This window comes from Brassica rapa, chromosome A03, assembly GCF_000309985.2.
Source record: "Brassica rapa cultivar Chiifu-401-42 chromosome A03, CAAS_Brap_v3.01, whole genome shotgun sequence".
Taxonomy (NCBI): domain Eukaryota; kingdom Viridiplantae; phylum Streptophyta; class Magnoliopsida; order Brassicales; family Brassicaceae; genus Brassica; species Brassica rapa.
In genome coordinates this window covers 32123818-32142483 of record NC_024797.2, presented here as the reverse complement: position 1 = coordinate 32142483, position 18666 = coordinate 32123818, and the positions used below count along the sequence as shown (strand labels likewise).

Here is an 18666-nt window from a genome sequence, read left to right as displayed (position 1 = left end):
CATTCAATCTATTAAAAATAAAAAATTAGTTAAGTGAAAGTTATATTTTTAAGTACAAGAAATTTGAGAAATAAAAATTTTAATTTTTTTTTTCAAAGTCTAAATATCCGAACCCGATCCGAAATAACTGAATCCGAACTAAAAATATCCGAACCCGACCCGAAGTATAGAAATACCCGAACGGGTTCTACACCTCTATACCGAAATATCCAAAAATCCAAAATACTCGACCCGAACGGATACCCGAACGCCCACCCCTAAGAGAAGGTGTGTGTGTGTTTTATAAGAATTACTTTGTGGTGGGTAGTGGCAATGAGGAAGGAAGTAAAAGTAAGTGATTCAGAAAATAGAGATTTGGAGAGAGAGAGAGAGAGAGAGAGCTCTTTTTCTCTAAGACCGTATTGAGGCTAAGTAAAATTGAGGCCTCATCACTAGCACCAACTTCATCTTTTTCCTTCCATATCCCTATGTCTATTTTTGTTTTAAAACCAATTATACATCAGCTAATTGAGATTTCACTCATGACTTCCCATATTTGATTAATCAAATTATTTTATTCTTGAATAAACGAGAGTGGGCTGGCTCAAAATTAGTGTGGATCCTCGTGTAAGTAAAACTAGGCCTGCGATTTCGGTTTTCCGAAACCGAACCGAACCGATTTTTCGGTTTTCGGTTTACCGATTTTTCGGAAAGTAATTCGATAATAACCGATAAATTTATCGGTTCGGTTCGGAAATCGGTTTTTTCGGAATCATGGAATTTCCGAAATTAACCGATTCTATTTGTAAATGTGAATGAAAATCGGTTAATTCGGTTAATTACGGTTATTTCGGTTAATTTCGGTTAATTTCAATTTCGGAAAAACCGGTTAATTTGTTAAAAATCGGTTCATATGTTAAAAAACGGTTATTGGGTAATTTTGGTTCGTCGGTTCAATTCGGTTAATCGGTTAATCTGTTAAAATTTCGGAAAATTAGTCAAACACACAAGAAATTTCATTGTTAAAACTTCAAACCAAATACATCCATTTCCCAAACATCTACAATAGTTCATAAAACATTAAAACCTATTGAATCTAACTCTCTTTGCACGAACACACACATTCAAAAAGGCAAAGAGTTATAGATTCAAGTGGTGGTTTTACCAAAAATAGAGAAAGGGAAATAGGAAAGCTTAAGTCCAAAAACAGAGAACAAGAGCCAAAAAAGGACAGGCCATCACCACGCTCACTCTCATACTCCAACCTGCAATTTACTAAGGTACAAATCAGTTCAGGCTTTAGAAGATACAAACTTCAAACTACAAAGTAAATAAAGAGACAATGACAAATACCTCTAATTCTCAGCTTGTCTTGTTACTTCCAGAGTCTCTACACAATGACAAATACAATTAGCACAAAATACATCATAAATATTAACAGAAAAAGTGAAAGATTTACCTAAAGACTCATGAAAATCCAATTCTTCAAACATCTGAACCAAACTTGCAAGCTTCTCGGCATGTATATTATTTCGAATCCATTGCTGTGTGCATACGAGTGCTTCGATCATGTAGGGTGTTAGACAGCTTCGATATGGATCTAAAATCCTTCCACTAGTACTAAATGCTGACTCTGAAGCAACCGAAGAGACCTGAATAGCTAGAACATCTTTCACCATATCTGATAGAACTGGATACTTCGCAGCATTACGACCCCACCATCCCAAAACATCAAATTCCCTTCCCATCCTATCTGAGGTCCGTAGCACTGGTCTTTCCATCAGGTAAATATCAAGCTCGCTACTGCCTTCATCATTTGCAACCTCTGCTCCATCTCTGAGTACAAAGAATCCCTACCCTCATACTCTTCATCATCATCAGAAATGTCAAACATGTTTCAAGTCTCATGTTCGACATTCTCACTATTGTTACCAGCACTACTAGAGCCTTGAGATTGTGGACGCATCTTTACTGCATACTCCTCAAACAGATGTTTCAGCAAAGTCCTAATTGAGCTTCTAAGATGGGTACTCTCGACACTGTCCTTACCGTAGAGCTTGTCAAAGCAAATGCAAGCAAACTGCATCTTGTTTCTTGGATCAAACACGCTTGCAATGATGATAAGTGGATTCATGTTGATAAGGCCATCCCAATATTTCTCGAACTTGTTCCTCATCTCCCTTGCTTGAATCTGAAGAACTCCATCTCTGCTGTTGCTCAAACTGATGAGGTTCCTCTCGATGACAACAATCTCATTGTAACATATAGTTGAAGTGACTGTCTTGGATGCTGAAAACGCCAACGTGCAACCAAAGAAGAGCTTGAGAAACTTCACTAACCTCTGCACTTCATCCCACCCGTGAGAAGTTGGAGGTCCAACCCTTTTATGTCGAGTCTCTTCTTCTTCGTTGAAGTAATCATTGTACAACATATCTTCTGCTAGAAGCTTCTCAAACGCAACCCTAAACTTCAACGCAGCACACAACATCAGATATGTTGAGTTCCACCTTGTAGTACAGTCCAAAGACAAGCTTCCTCTACTAACTTTTCCTGTGAGGACCCTCAACTGAAACGATTGTAGCCGTGGACCAGATGATCTCACATACTTGACTGCGTTCCTGATAGCCACCATACTTTCTTTTACCTCAGCTAAACCGTCCCTCACTATCAAGTTTAATATGTGGGCACAGCAGCGCATATGCATCAACGCCCCATTCCTAACTAAAGCATCTGCTCCTACTTGCTTAAATGCTTCCATAAACAGTCGTAGTGCCTTATCATTCCCCTTGGCGTTGTCTACTGTCACTGTGAACACCTTCTTGATTCCCCAATCTTCAAGACAGTGACTGAGATGTTCAGCTATCGTTTCTCCTTTATGGTCTGTCACTGGTTTAAAGCTAATAATCCTCTTCTGCATAGTCCAGTTTCTGTCAATCCAGTGAGCTGTCACAACCATGTAGCTGCAAGAGGTTGTAGGAGCAACCCATATATCTGTGGTTAGAGAGACTCTCTTCTGCTCAGAACTGAACAAGTGCTTCAACGCTTCTTTCTCTTTCAAGAACATCCCAAAAATGTCCTCTGTTGCTGTTCTCCTACAATGAACCGTGTACATAGGCAACACGTTCTTACAGAAACGCCTAAACCCTTCAGATTCCACAAAAGCAAACGGTAACTCATTCAACACAATCATCTCATTGACAGATCTCCTAAACAGAGTAGCATCATACTTCACTGCAGTCACTACACCACTACTATCACCACCTAGGATTGTCTGACCCCCACTAGACTTAAAGAGTTCATGCAACTTACAGCGAGATATGTGATTTTTCATGGCACTTGTTCCACTCTTCTTAGAGTCGCAGCTTATATCTTGACCACAATATCGACAGTTAGCTATGCTCGGGTCATCTTCCCTCTGAATAAAGTGTTGCCACACTTCTGCTCTGTGAACTTGTTTCTTCTTTGTAGGTGGAGGCAGTTCGGTACTTGATCTCTCTGAAGCCGGCCTTTTCTTTCCACCAGCTTGAGATTCATGTCCTTCTTCAGGTTGATCATCATCAATGTTATCTTCATAAGCAGACATCTACATCAAGGAAAAAAAATTAAGACAATGAGATACAAAATCAAACCATCATTCAACATTCAACACAAAATTAAGACCATGTTCTACAAAATCGACAGACACTTAAATCAAACCATTATTCAACACTAATCATAAAACTCATATCGATTTTGACTTTAATCCCTAAATACTAAATGTTTCAAAATCGATCTGAAACAGAAACCTAATCTACAAAATCAACAGAAGATGAAGATTGAAGCAGAACTAACCTTTTTAATCGATCGGTTTGAGAGAAATGGATTTGAGTTTAAAGATTAGATAGAGTCATAGAGAGGTTATGTTTTCGATCTGCTTAGTAAAAGGTTAACCGATCATTAAGCTTAAGAGAAGTATTTATACCTAGGTTTAATGATTCTCGGGTTTCCGATCGGTTACTCTTAACCGAACCGAGGGAATAACCGAACTATATATAAATCTTTGCCGAACGGTTTCCTACCCGTAACCGAACAATAACCGAAATGTCAAAACATCGGTTCGGTTCGGTTCGGACCGTTCGGTTTGGTTCGGAATCGCAGGCCTAAGTAAAACTAATACATGATGTTAACTACTTGCCATTTTTTTTTAAGAAGTGTAATACATGACGTTTTCAAAGCGCACATCTTGTTGTACTAATAATATTCATTCAAGATGCGGAATCTTTTGGTGACCAACAATCATCAGACACGTAACATAAGACTGAACCTGATAATCATTTGACACTAAGGAGACACATTAGAGAGTTTTTTTTTGTCTGATCAGACAAGGAACTCTGCGGCTGACAATGGCTGCCGTTACCACCGTGGCTCTGCAGTCTCTCACAGCCGCAAAACTCCATCCTCCTTCTCAGAGCGTCTCTAAATCCTTTAAGCCGGTGACGAGACGTGTCTCTTGCTCCCTCCACGACGATCTTAAGAACTTGACTCTGAACTGCGTTGAGGCTACCAAGATCGCTGGTTTTGCACTAGCTACCTCTGCTCTTGTAGTCTCGGTACGGTTCTTGATCGATCTATATCTTTGATGCTAAAGACTCAGTGTGATTCCTATGATCTTGATTACTAGAGTTAAGGTTTATTATATTTTGTATGAATAAGGGTGCAAGTGCAGAAGGAGTGCCGAAGAGGCTAACATACAAGGAGATACAGAGCAAGACATACATGGAAGTGAAAGGAACTGGAACCGCTAATCAGTGTCCAACCATTGAAGGTGGCTTGGAGTCATTCGCCATTAAGCCAGGCAAATACTACGCCAAGAAAGTCTGCTTGGAGCCAACTTCATTCACCGTCAAAGCAGAAGATGTTAGCAGGAACGCCACGCCGGTTTTTCAAAACACCAAGCTCATGACCCGTCTTACCTACACACTCGACGAAATCGAAGGCCCTTTTGAAGTAAATATGATCCTTGCTAGGCTCTGTTTTATAAATGTTCAAGAAATCAGTAGATGTTAATTAAACGTTTTATATGGAATTATTGATTAGGTAATTTTAGACCGATTTTTAAAATAAAAATATTCAAGAAAATTGTTTCGTTTAATCCTGATTTGCTGACTAGATGGACGATTACGCGTTGCTTATACTGATTCTTAGAACACTATTTTTATGTATCCTCTTAACGAACTTGTACTGATTCAATAGGTAGCATCTGATGGAACGGTGAGGTTTCTTGAGAAAGACGGTAGTGACTACGCTACAGTAACAGTACAACTTCCAGGCGGTGAGCGTATACCATTCTTGTTCACCATAAAGCAGCTTGTGGCAACAGGTAAACCAGAGAGCTTTGGTGGAGATTTCTTGGTGCCATCTTATAGAGGCTCGTCTTTCTTGGACCCAAAAGGCCGTGGTGGCTCTACAGGATATGACAATGCAGTTGCGTTACCAGCTAGAGGGGACGATGAAGAGTTGGATAAGGAGAACAACAAGAACACAGCTGCTTCGGTTGGGGAGATAACATTCAGTGTAACAAAGAGTAAACCCGAGAGCGGTGAAGTGATAAGTTTGTTTGAGAGTATTCAGCCTTCGGATACAAACTTGGGTGCTAAAACTCCTGAAGATGTCAAGATCCAGGGTATCTGGTATGCTAAACTTGAGCAATAAAACATGCTAGAGAATCTGTTTGTTTAGTCTGATTAGCAGATGTTGATTATTCTGGTTAAACAAAAGGTTTGCTTAATTGCTTTGAAACAAGCATTAATATTCTTGTATGTTAATCTCATTTTATAAATACTAAACCATAAACTCTAATCACTAAAAACAAATTCAATTATAAAATAAAAAATATTTTTGTACTTTTAATTAAGGCCTGTTTTGGAAAAGAAAATTTCTTGTGTGCTACTTTTAGAACAAAAAATGTTTTAACATAATGTGAGACCATTTTTCTAAGTTGAAAGTAAATATTATTTTAGCTATTGGATTTCATCTCTTATCTATTCTACTATTATTTAAAAACCACCGTTCATCAATGACAAGTCACTACTGAACTTGTCATCTATGAAAGATTAAACAACATCAAGTTGAAAAAGAGATTAATGAGATTAAATTCAAAACGTATATAAAATGAATAAAGCATAAACACACTACTATAAAAAAAAAAAAGCGCATGCTACATATTGAAGGATCCGACAGCTTCTTGGGCAATCAAAATCATAGATTTAAAAGTGACAAGAGAATTCATAATTATTCATATACTACAAAAATGGGAACCATTATACATTTAAATTTGTAACCTACTCATAAAGGGCAGCAATTACAATGGACCCTATTGTGATTTGAAGTTGTTTTATATCATTTAGATCATTCAAGCTATTTTATTCTTAAACCCACCGTGCTACCCCACGAGCATTATCCTATCAATTTTGTAAATTGATAATCTATCTGCCACACAATACACTCATAATATTTACTAAACAAGTGTGTTCATATTCATTCGTATTCACTAGTTTGAAAGGTAAACGAAGAAGAAAGAAATGATGAATAATACAACGTTAGCTGCTTATTTTTCAAGTTCAAAGAAACAGATTAAACAACGTCAACTTTTTATTTCAATATGCTTCACTAACTACATTTGTTTAAAAATAGCCACCAGTAAAATCATAAATGAAGCGTAAATATCGAAATAATTAGTGATATGAACTAACTTTGAAATCTATATATACATGATAAAAATGAATAAAGAATAAACACACTACTGAAAAGTACATGTTACATATCTAGTGAAATTAAATTACATTGAAGGATCCGACAGCTTCTTGGCCAATCAAAATCACAGATTTAAAAGTGACAAGAAAGTTCATAATTATTCATATACCACAAAAAGTGGGAATCGATATTAGATTTAAATTTGTAACCTAGCCATAAAGGGCATCAATTATAATGGACCCTATTGTGATTTGAAGTTGTTTTATATCATCTTTCAAGTTGTTAAATTCCTAAACCCCCCACGCTACCCCCACGAGCATTATATCAGTTTAGCTAAAGCAAGTGTGTTCATATTCATTCATAATACACTCATGATAACTAAGCTCAGTCCCTAACATGGTAATTATAGGTAATTAATAAAGGGTAAAACTATCTAAACACACACAAAGCTGGCATCCTCCCCAGTCCCCACCACTTATACAGCCTGTCATCACTTCCTATTGGTTTACAAAACGACAAAGTCCTACGTGGCATTCAGTTTTTTTCAAACACAAACTCAAACTCTTCTTGTCTATTTATTACACTAAGTTTTCCATTTCTCTTTCACATTATCACTTCCTCTCACAAGTTACAAACCCTTCAATAAGCTTATTTCACCTGAGAACGAGCCACGGCTTACGAGTCAACTCGGCGAGATGGGTATATGCAGTTCGAGCGAGTCGACTCAAGTGGCAACGGCGAAACTGATCTTGCAAGACGGGAGGATGATAGAGTTTACTAGCCCCGTGAAAGTAGGATACGTTTTGCAAAAGTATCCCATGTGTTTTATCTGCAACTCAGACGATATGGACTTCGACGACGCCGTTTCAGCTATTAGCGCCGACGAAGAGCTTCAGCTAGGTCAGATATACTTCGCGCTTCCTCTTCGTTGGCTTCGTGAGCCGCTTAGAGCCGATGAGATGGCTGCATTGGCCGTTAAAGCTAGCGCTGCGCTCATGCAAAGCGGTGGTGGTGGAGGAAGTTGTCGCCGGAAACGTGTAGATCCTATTGTCGCTGGTAAGTCTCGGAAGAGATTTGGCTCCGGTGATGATACAGTGGGATCCGGCGGTGGTAGAAGGAAAGGCAGAGACGGTGACGGTGGTGGTAGTAGCAGTAATAGTGGCCGGAGGAGGAAGTGTTACGCGGCGGAGCTGAGTGCGATAGAAGAGTGAAGGGTAGTTTTAGAGTTTGTGGATAGTTGTAATTATGTTGGGGCACTTTAGTCATTCAATGAAGAATCAAGTTGCAAATTAGCAATATTCGAAAAGTTATCTTTTGGGATTTTAGTAGCAATAGTACTTATCATTGATTTGTGACATTTGTCGACTTTAAATTCTTATTCTTCTTACACTTTCCCTTTTCCCATGGATTTTAAAATCTCCGTTATGAGACAATTTTATAGTTTAAATCTATATCTTGGTCATATTAGATTAGCATAACTAATCATATTAGATTTCATCTTTTGAATAGACAAATACAGAACACTATTTCATTGTTGTTATAATGATAAGAAAAGAACATGTGATTGGTCCCGAAAACCCTGTAACGCGGTATTGGATTGCAATATAAATTAAAATACAATGTTTAACAAAATCGTCAAAATACGTACATACATACCTGATGTTATGTGGTTTTCACGTTGACAAAGAAAAACAGATGTGCTTTCACATGTTAAATGTTCAATAATATTAGTTACACAGTTCTTTAATCGGTCTGTTTTTGTGTTCACTAGAGAAAGCTGAGTTCTAATTTACCTTCTACAGGTTATACCTATAGTTGCTATTTTACTAAGTATATCATGTCAATTTCTATCACGTTACAATGTTTATCATTTAAGACATCCCGTCTCGGTATTATAAGTATATGATCATAAGATTTTTTTTTTTTTTTGAACAAAGTATGATCATAAGATCAAACTTGGATATAAGTATGTTTAACGAAGCATCATTTTAAAATGACTAGATAGATTGATATCAAGAACGAATAGAAAACGGAATTACATGTTAGTTTGTGACCATTTTAATTATTTGCCTTTTGTAGGTATAAATATTACAATACTCGTATAGATGACCTTGGCATTCGTCTTCTGTATCTTTACTCTATAAGTTGTTAATTTTCGTTGGTTTCTAAATTAAAATTAACTAGATGATAATTCGTACGCATGCGCAGAATAAATTTTTAGAATAATTAGGGCGGTTCCCAGGTTACGCATGGGTTACTTTTCTATGAAAATGTTAAAGTAGAATATCATAGTAGATTAATATAATTTTGTCTAAATTATGTTTAATGTAAAATAATGCTTGGATTAAAATAATCATTGAATGTTAAATAAAGAAACAAAAAAGTATTATCGATGGCTATTAGTAATTATTGATACAATGATTATTTTAATTGACGTAGGAAATAGTAATGTAAATTTTTAAACAGTTGACTGGTCTCGTTTACTTTCTTATTGTTCGATCCTATGTGGAGTTATGCCATCAGGTTTAGGATAGCAGTTCATTCTTCTTTTAAAAGCATTGTATGATATCAATGTCGTTGTCAAAGTAAAAGCGCGATCCTGGTGTGGTTGTGAGTGATAGTTTCTCTGTAGAAGCGGAATATTTTTAAGCATTTAGTTTGACATAAACTTTATGTTTAGGTTATTACCTTCATGTAACCGTGGAATTATACTTGTGATGATTACGATTTGTTTTTTTTCTGGTAGATATGCGATTTAGCTCTCTAAAATTAGCTACCTCGTTGTCCCATATAGTTAGACGTACCAATTTGGATCTACAAAAAAATATTGTATTATATTTTTTTGGTGAAAAACAAATCTTATTTAATAAAATGTTAGTACCAGTCTAAACACAATCCAATGATGATCTTTGTATCGTTGTTGTGGTTATATATATATCACTTTCTTGGATGATGCATATTCGGCCAATAACAGTTGTGGGAATAAATTTTTTAGTAACAATAAAAGAGAATTTTTTGGTATGTGAGATAGGTAATGGTTTTTTTTTACCTGGAAGGAAGTTAGTTGAACTGGCTAAGCTGATCAACTGGGTATAGTGTTGGGGATGGAATATGTATGAAGGAATTGGTGGTATGTTTTCCCTTCTTCGAACCGTTGGTACATTTTGTCAGATGTAGAAATATGCACCCTCCATTCCATTTGTTGTTCATGTTTAGTGGTTAAAAGCAATCATTTCAAATGTAGTTAAAGTGATAAAAACATAGTATTTTTAGACAAACCTGGATGTCAAGACACATGAAAGTTGTTCTTAGGAAAACATTTTTGTTTATGTGGTTTGTGATGGACCACATCCTAATGATCCTAACGATTATTGATTGTGGTCCGAGGTGGTCGCTTTGGTTGGGGTGATCTTCGGCCGCATGTCCTGCACAAATGAGAATGAGAATTATTTTGTATTGCCCATCTTTATAATTTGTATATTTTGATGTGTGGTTTGATATTTCTTACGCGCGGAAAATGTTTATATTATTTTAATCTCAAACGCATATGTGATGAAGTTTTAGCTATTATTTGTTTGATTTGTCAAACTTTTTTGGTTGTCCAAAGTACAGTAGATCAGTTTTAAAATTTAAATTTGTTATAAATCATGTTTAGAAGCACAGTAAAGTCATTATCATTATAAAGAGTAAATGCTAAAGTCTTATAACAGAGAAATGGAAATCATAAATAAGATGGTGGACTTTTTGACGACGAAGATGGTACATGTGATGAGATTTTCTTGAGTTGGAGAGCCTGGAATTTATTTTGAAATATATCAGTGAACATAACTTAGTAATAGGAATCGGTTTACTTAGTTAATAGAATAGGGAGACGTACTTGGAAGTAGTGAGGTATCCATCATCGGATAAGGAATTTTAACGCTGGTTCATTTCTGTTGATAGCTCGAGTACTGCATAGCAGATAAATGTGAATTATTAGATACATAATCACTAAAGAAACCTTCAATGAGATTTTGAGTTTTAAATTTAATAGGGAATAGCTCGTTGTGCATGGTAGAAATCATGTATTTTATAGTTGTTTTCTTTTTCTTGAATAAGTATATTTATGAATTTGCCTGCTCCAAGGCAGTTAGGGGAATTGGGGTTTCAAGCGGCTGGGTAATGGCATTGTGTAAAACTTTACAAACAATTTTTAATATTGTTTTATTTTTTCATGATTCTAAACTAAGTAAACTAAATATTCGTAAGTAGAAATATTCATATGATTTTCATGAATTTATTATAGTAATGTTGATATTACATCAAATTGTTTATAATATGAAAACTACAGTTTACATTTAAGGTTTTGGAGCTTAATACTACACCGTAATCGACTTTTAACATTTTTTCTTGTAGGTAGATAAAGATTTGAAAAAGCGTCAATAACTAAGAGATTGTAAAAATTAACAAATTGGTGTTCTGAAATAGCTAACCTATAGTAATGAAAAGTGATATTTTTGTTTTATAAAAATGTCTAATAATATTCTTAAAGTATTTTTTTTAAATACGAAAATTCTTATTGTTAAATTTTAATCTAGTAAAACTATTTATAGACATTTATTAAATAATGTATTCATACTATGTGAGTTTTTATAATATTTAATATTTAATACTGTAATAAATAGTGCAGAATATTATTTTAAAATTTTTTTCATATATTAAAAATTAATATTTAGTTTATTATTAAAAATGTCATAAAAAATAAAATTATTCTAATGGTTTCTGAATTGATAATATATCTATATACTATTTTCTGTAAAATTATTAAGCCCCCGAAATGTGGGGAAAAAACTTATCATTCATACAAATAAAAAGAAGTTCATATGGTATTACAGTTGTGTTACCTACAAAACTCATAATAGTAGAGTTAGTTAACTTTTTTTAATATGAGTTATGGTTCTTTTAGTTAACTTCTAAATTATCTTACCACGTTCCTATTAAAAAGAGAATTATCTTATGTTTATCAAACCATATGCATGTTTTTTTTCCGTATTAACACTAACTCTTATAAAAATTGAAATAATAATATATGAGAAATCCAGATTATATTAAATGTAGTTAATAAAAAGATACTAAAATGCAGTTATTTCTATAGTATACAAATAAATACACGAAAATAATTTATGATTTTTTAATAATTGATTACAAACCTTCTTTAGTTTTTTTATATTTGTGGAGACCAGTGTCGTCCTATCTATAATGCAATTCTCAATTTTATAGTTACATGTAATTATACTACAATATAATTGAATTCCATTTTATTAGTTTAGTAAAACCATATATGACTTTAGAATTTTAAAAATATTTGCATCATTTATATGGTTTTAGTAGAACCATTTAACAATACTTCCCAAATTCTCCAAAACTCTTTATAGTTTTTTTAACAATTTAGAACACATTAATTTTTGTAAAAAAATTCTGTCAAGCTGATCAACATTGACAAATTTGTTGCTCAAAAACAAAAAATTGGGTGAGAGCCATTGGTATTATAAGTGTTGTGTCGATGGAGTTAAGTATGGTTACTTAAAATATATGAACTATTTTCAACTCCATAAAAAAACATTACTTTCTACAGTAAAGTATTTTGTGAGTTTAGAATTTTAAAAATATTTGCATCATTTATATGGTTTTAGTAGAACCATTTAACAATACTCCCCAAATTCTCCAAAACTCTTTATAGTTTTTTAACAATTTAGAACACATTAATTTTTGTTAAAAAAATTCTGTCTAACTGATCAACGTTGACAAATTTGTTGCTCAGAAACAAAAAATTGGGTGACAGCCATTGGTATTATAAGTTTTGTGTCGATGGAGTTAAGTATGGTTACTTAAAATATATGAACTATTTTTAACTCCATAAAAAAAACATTACTTTCTACAGTAAAGTATTTTTGTACCTGCAGTTTCCAAAGGGAGCGATTGAGGTGGGTTCTCCATTCTTTTTGTATCTCGAACCTAGAAAAAAACGTGATTGTCAATTTCAGAGGTGGATTATGATTTGTTTTTTGTTGGGATCAAACCAAGCCCACACACCTAAGTCCACTTTAAACAAACTTTAAGCCCATACCCAAAAATAAAATATTCTGATTGGTTGATTATTTTTGATGATGTGGATAGCTTAATATCTCAGCATATTCTCCTTTTAGTATTTTGATGTTTGTTTATTAAATGCTTTTAATACACTATAATATTTATCGATTATAAAATGACGAATACAAATGTTGGTCTCTTAAATATATTATCGTTGTTGAAGAGTTAACATATTACATCTCATTTTAATTACTTTTAAGACTTCATATGCACAGAAGAAAATTAAGTTCTACGGCTGACACAAATCACCAAAACAAAATTGGCAACATTGATTGTATAATGATGAAATGTGATTAGGTTTTCTGCTCTCGATTTGTTACTATTAACTCTCCATAAATGAGTTCATTTTCTACAACTACAAAATTGTGTTTTCATTCTCGTCTTTGTTTTACTAATATGAGTTAAAAAAAAAAATTTAAACTTCTTCTATGAATTCGGTGAATTAAATAAGTGTCAATTTAAAAAAAAAAATGGACATCTGTAAAAATTATTTTCACTTCAGATACATATCTAAGAATCAAAATTTTGAAGAAAATCACCGACAAACTATATTAATAGATTAGTGTTCAAATCTAATATATCAAATTGTTATAGAATATATAAGTGCAGACTCAAAATATTAATATATGTATAGTATATATTCATCAGTTTGGTCTAAAAATCATCTATTTCTAGAACAACAAAACAAATTACTTATTTCACCAGTTTGGATAATATCTGAACCCGAATGGATATCTGAAGATAACCAAACATAAGTATACTTAACCTTATATTTCTAGTTTATTTCTCTCATTTTATTCAAAATATTTATATTAATGATGCTTATTGCTCAAAGTTGGATAATATGCATATAATTATGGACACAATTATTTGCTATTCACTTAAAATACATATCAAACTCTTGTTTCTTGCATTAACAAAAATTGCATTTAAAATTTTAAAACAACAACTAAATTAGAGCCTCTATATTTCTAAAGTTTTATCTCCAAACCTATCTATAGCTTAATCTCTTAAAAATTTGAAAACTCAGATAAGTTAAAATATATTTTAAAATATAAAAAACTTAAAACTATACAAACCCGAACGTGTATCCGAATGCCCGCCCCTACGATATATGATCACTATTTGTATCTTGCTTGAACAAAAAAAAAGTTAAACCATTGATCACAAAGTTTTCAATATGGGATTTTTACCATTTTTAGTAATTTATATTCGTTTTTAAAAATGCAAAATATAACATATAAGAAAAAATGTAATTTTTTTTATTATATGTTTAATGTGATTGTTTAATTTCTTTTAATAGTATAAATTAAACAAAAAAGAGATAGGTTAGAAAATTATTATCAAATATGTATTATTCATAATAATGAATTGTCATATATATGTTAACTATATTAGGTAATTCTGTAGCTTTTATTTAAGGAAATAAAAATATTTTTTTGTACACTATTAATTAATTTTATAATTAGTTTAATTAAAAGCATAGTATATGTTTATATGGACCAATTTATTTTCTAAAAATTCTAAGAGTCATTCTCGTGATGACACGTGGCTACGAAAACATGTTGTAATGCTTCATGATTAATATACATGGGATTAGCGGTAAATAAAATAGGTTAATTTTTTTATATATTACTCATGTTTCATTAAAACTTTCAACGTGGAGCATATACTCACACACTCTGTAGATTAAGGCTTATGGCCTATTAATTTACACATATATTTTCAATATTTTCCCTCGAAATAATAATTTTTCTACCATTATTTTTGAATACTAACTCTATCGAGTCCGAGAGCATAAATTACTTTTTAGACCAAATTATAAATCATAAGAGTGTGTGAATCCACTCTAGTGCTTCTGATACTATATTAAATTTTATGGACTTCAAATTTAAAATTATTTGGCAGGTTTTTTTAACAAAGGATATTATAGCCTTGGTTACAACTTACTACAATTCATGATGTTATCAAATACTCTCTCCATTCCTAAAATATTTGTTCTGGAAAAAAAATTGTTTTAAAAAGATAGATTTTTTACTTTTTCAATGTATGATTTTATGAAAAATTGTAAGTTTTAAAAAAAAATTAATGGTGTTTATTGAATTTCTATTTGCTAAAAGTTGTGAAAAATTGTTATTCACAAAAAATAATGCATATTTAATGTATTTTCTTAATATATGTGAAAAGTCTAGAATATGCATTTTAAAAAAACAGAGGGAATACTTATATTCGAGACTCTAGATTCTAAAAAGTCCAGCTGTTCAAGATTCTAATAAATGATTCGACGATGTAACCATTGGCCAATCCATTTATAGTTTACACGAAAGTATTAAGTTTTGTTAATGCGAATGTCCTCAACATTTTTTATTACTAATTATAAAGACTCTTTGAATGACAAAAATAAATCACTCTTGGATTCGTTCTACGAATCACCAGATACTGTATGTGTATTGTTTCTTTTTAAGAAAGAATTTAAGCTTAATGTAGTAGTATTGTCTTCTTGTCTTTACCCCGTAAACTTTAGCTTCTTAAATTATTTGTCTCTACCATTTTCTTTTTTGAAAGAATGTCTCTACCATTTTCCCAAGATCTAGAATTAGTTTTAAAATTGATATTGTACATGATACTATTATTTAACTATTTCAAGTAAAGTACTCTTACACGCTATTCTCAGAGTTTAGATCCGACATAACTGACTAAGTAGATTCAGTCGGCTGAACCTAACCATATGTCGATTATTTTTGATATTCATTGTTACTTTTTAATGATTTGTTGATATTTCATTTTGTAAATATCATATATATTATGTCGGTCGACAATAAAAATCATATTATGTCATTTCTTTTATATTTCTAACTATTAAACACATTTATCGATCTCAATAATACTAGTGATAGCATGCATTGCATGCAAAAGATTTGATCAAACGAACAAAAAATATCACTACAAAAGAATATACGACGATCTTTATTGTTTGTTCATCAGCTATTGTTAGTTTGTAAGAAAGTATATGTAAAATTCTACAACTACACTACAAACCAAAAGGAAAAAGTTGTTTAAAACATACATACGGTTTATAAGTGACTATTAATAATCCTTTCATTAAGAGAATCACTTGATTCCTTATCAAAGATTGATCCATTACATTCCAATGAGTAGCTTCTTTTTTTAAATATCTATTTCACTACATACATATATGAATGCACTATGTAATGACGATGCTCTATGTGCATTGGTCCAACTTGAAAAGAGTAGGGTTGAAACCAAATTTGTCCACCACGAGACCTCGACATAATCATTTTGCTTTGCTAATATCTCTTATACAAAACCATATAAGACCAAAGACAAAAACGAAAAGGTCGACATAAAAGCTTTCTACCATCCCACTTTTTAAAAAGAAAAATCTTTTCGTATACAAGTGTGGTTCTTATTTGAACTCCTATTTATTTTCTTATTTTCTTAAAATCTTCTGTGTTTAAGTTACTATATATTTTGGGAAATTGCATCCAGTAGACACAAAAAAAAAACAAAATTCACTAACTAACTAAAAAACCTCATATCTCCTACTTTCTCTTCCTATCTCTCTCTCCTCTCTCTCTAAAAATCTAATTTCACTTTTTTTTTTGGCTATTTAGCAAATAAGCCCATATATTTTTATGCTTTTTTGTGTGCAAACTTTTAGTGAATATCTCCAAATGTTAATAGGTCCGTCTTTAGCCACCACCCAACGTCCTAACAAAGACGAGTGGACAAACAGAATGTAACAATCACTATCTTCGAGAATATCTCAGTATTCTACAACAATAAATATTTCATAAAGGCAGAAGAACATCATCCCGGTATTGGACGAAAAAACGACATGCAGTGTTCTATAAAACTGGACAAAAGCCCACATCATATTATTGGGCCTATTAAATATATTTGGGCTTCTAACATCTTCCCTACCAACATGTTTTGTTCCTCCCTAAGGTTTTTGTTTTGGTTCCCCTCACTATCAAATAACAAGGAGAGTGTCTGCTTCAAATGTAAAAGCAATGAGCCTATGACATTCAGGACGGTGGCTCGGACGAATAAGATTTTGCGCCGATTGTTTCAGGAGCAACGTCTTTGGAAAGTTCCGTCTCGCTGTCACTTAGGCTTTTTGTAGTTGTGTTGCTTACTATGTCCTCATTGAAATCTCTTTTCTCTAGTTACTTTTCTATGGATTGCATTTTAGAGTGAGATTTTCATGCTTCAAAGCGAAAAATCAATATTCGAGAAATCACTAGGCGGTAGAACCAAAATTAGGCTCTTTGTAGAGGACTAGAGACTAGATAAATATTCATCTCCGTTAGAAATATTGATTTTTTTTATAATATTTACATTAGATATTTTAGTTTTTGAGGTTAATTATAAACTTATTTTGATGAATTATAAAAATTACATATACAAAAACTAACATTATTGCTTGATTAACAAATTTAGATCGATTTAGAAAAAATTTTAAGACAATATTTTCGGTTATGGTTTATTTGTCGCTTAGGTGCTGCCTAAACCGATTTAGAACTTCTCTGACTGTGAGTCCGGTTGCTATGGCCGTGAGAAAGATGCAGTGGAGAATGTCTGCGTCAAGTGTAAATGCAAAGCGCCTATGACATTCGGAGATGGTGGCTCAGACAATGGAATTGAAGAGGTCTATATTCTTCTCCGAGAAAGTGTCTTCGTATTCTTCTTCCCCTGCCCTCTATTATTGAAAAAAAAAAGAAGTACTTGGATTAAGTTTATAAGAAACATAAAATAATAAGTTAAAGAGAAAGGTTATACAAAGTTTAATTTTGCAGATTATGAAATGTTGACTATCCCCATCCATTTCCATTTGTCCTTCCACACAAAAGACTCATTCTTTTTGAAGAAAATCTACAAGGAGGTTGATGTATACATTTATGTATCTCGAAACTTTCCACACCTTCCTCCCACCATCTTACCTAACTGCCACATACCTGACTTGCTTATGAAAGATACCTGGCGCTCAACCTTCACCATCAGTTATCTTAATCACGTTTGATAAACAAACTAGAGATATGATTTCAAGTAAATTATTGTAAATGACTATTTATAGTCGTTTCTTTAAGAGAATCACATGATTTCTAATCAAGGTTGAATCATTACTTCTATATGAGTAGTTTTTATAATATTTTGTTCATAGCATACCTATATGTATGCACTAGAAATGCTCTATCTGGAATATTCCATTTTGAAAAGAGAAGGATTGTAAGCAAATCAGTCATCCAGAAAACCTCGACACAATCATTTAGCTTTGCTAATATCTCCACACAAAAGCATATAAGACCAACAACAAAAAAAATAGAGAAAAAGAACTGTAAACTAATGTATACCACTAATATATATTATATACTCCAAACATAAAATTTTCTACAAAACATCCTCTCTGGAAATGTGTATAATATTCCACTTTTTCAAAATAAAACCTTTTTGTAATACAGTGTGATTATTATATGAGCTCTTACTTATTTCCTTAAATATTTTGCATTTAGTTCATTATAAATATTTATGCTTTTTGTGAATATATCCAAATGTTAACAGGGTGAACTTGTGATATTCTTCAAGACAATGATTGTTAGTTTGCTATATTCTTTTTATGCACTCGTCTTTGTTGCTTATCTTCATCAAGAAAGGATCTTCAATTGGGAATGAAAAAGTAAGAGGAACGCAGATTAAACTATTTTATATGTCAATTTCTAAATAACTTTCAATTAGACAAATAAACCATAGATTATACCATGCAAGAGTCTCACTGCAGCTGATATTAGTCATGGAAGATTTGGA

At 32.6% G+C, this 18666-nt stretch overlaps 2 protein-coding genes across 2 annotated transcripts; both read left to right on the top strand.

Moving 5' to 3' along the window:
• The first annotated feature begins 4304 nt into the window (after positions 1–4304).
• Positions 4305–6783, top strand: LOC103862506 (oxygen-evolving enhancer protein 1, chloroplastic). Its single transcript, XM_018657221.2, has 3 exons — positions 4305–4568; positions 4672–4965; positions 5212–6783. The coding sequence occupies exons 1-3, from the start codon at positions 4362–4364 to the stop codon at positions 5668–5670; spliced, it is 960 nt and encodes a 319-aa protein (XP_018512737.1). The 5' UTR covers positions 4305–4361; the 3' UTR covers positions 5671–6783.
• A 222-nt stretch (positions 6784–7005) lies between these two features.
• Positions 7006–8158, top strand: LOC103862502. The gene has a single exon (XM_009140207.3). It carries the CDS (start codon positions 7407–7409, stop codon positions 7920–7922), a length of 516 nt encoding a protein of 171 aa, XP_009138455.1. The 5' UTR covers positions 7006–7406; the 3' UTR covers positions 7923–8158.
• Positions 8159–18666: the final 10508 nt, after the last annotated feature.

What these genes read in the sequence shown, in the direction of transcription:
- LOC103862506 (XM_018657221.2), top strand. Translation starts at nt 4,362, where the DNA reads ATGGCTGCCGTTACCACCGTGGCTCTGCAGTCTCTCACAGCCGCAAAA. An exon ending in CCTCTGCTCTTGTAGTCTCG is followed by an intron (nt 4,569 to 4,671) that starts GTACGGTTCTTG and finishes TGTATGAATAAG; the next exon opens with GGTGCAAGTGCAGAAGGAGT. An exon ending in AAATCGAAGGCCCTTTTGAA is followed by an intron (nt 4,966 to 5,211) that starts GTAAATATGATC and finishes CTGATTCAATAG; the next exon opens with GTAGCATCTGATGGAACGGT.
- LOC103862502 (XM_009140207.3), top strand. Translation starts at nt 7,407, where the DNA reads ATGGGTATATGCAGTTCGAGCGAGTCGACTCAAGTGGCAACGGCGAAA.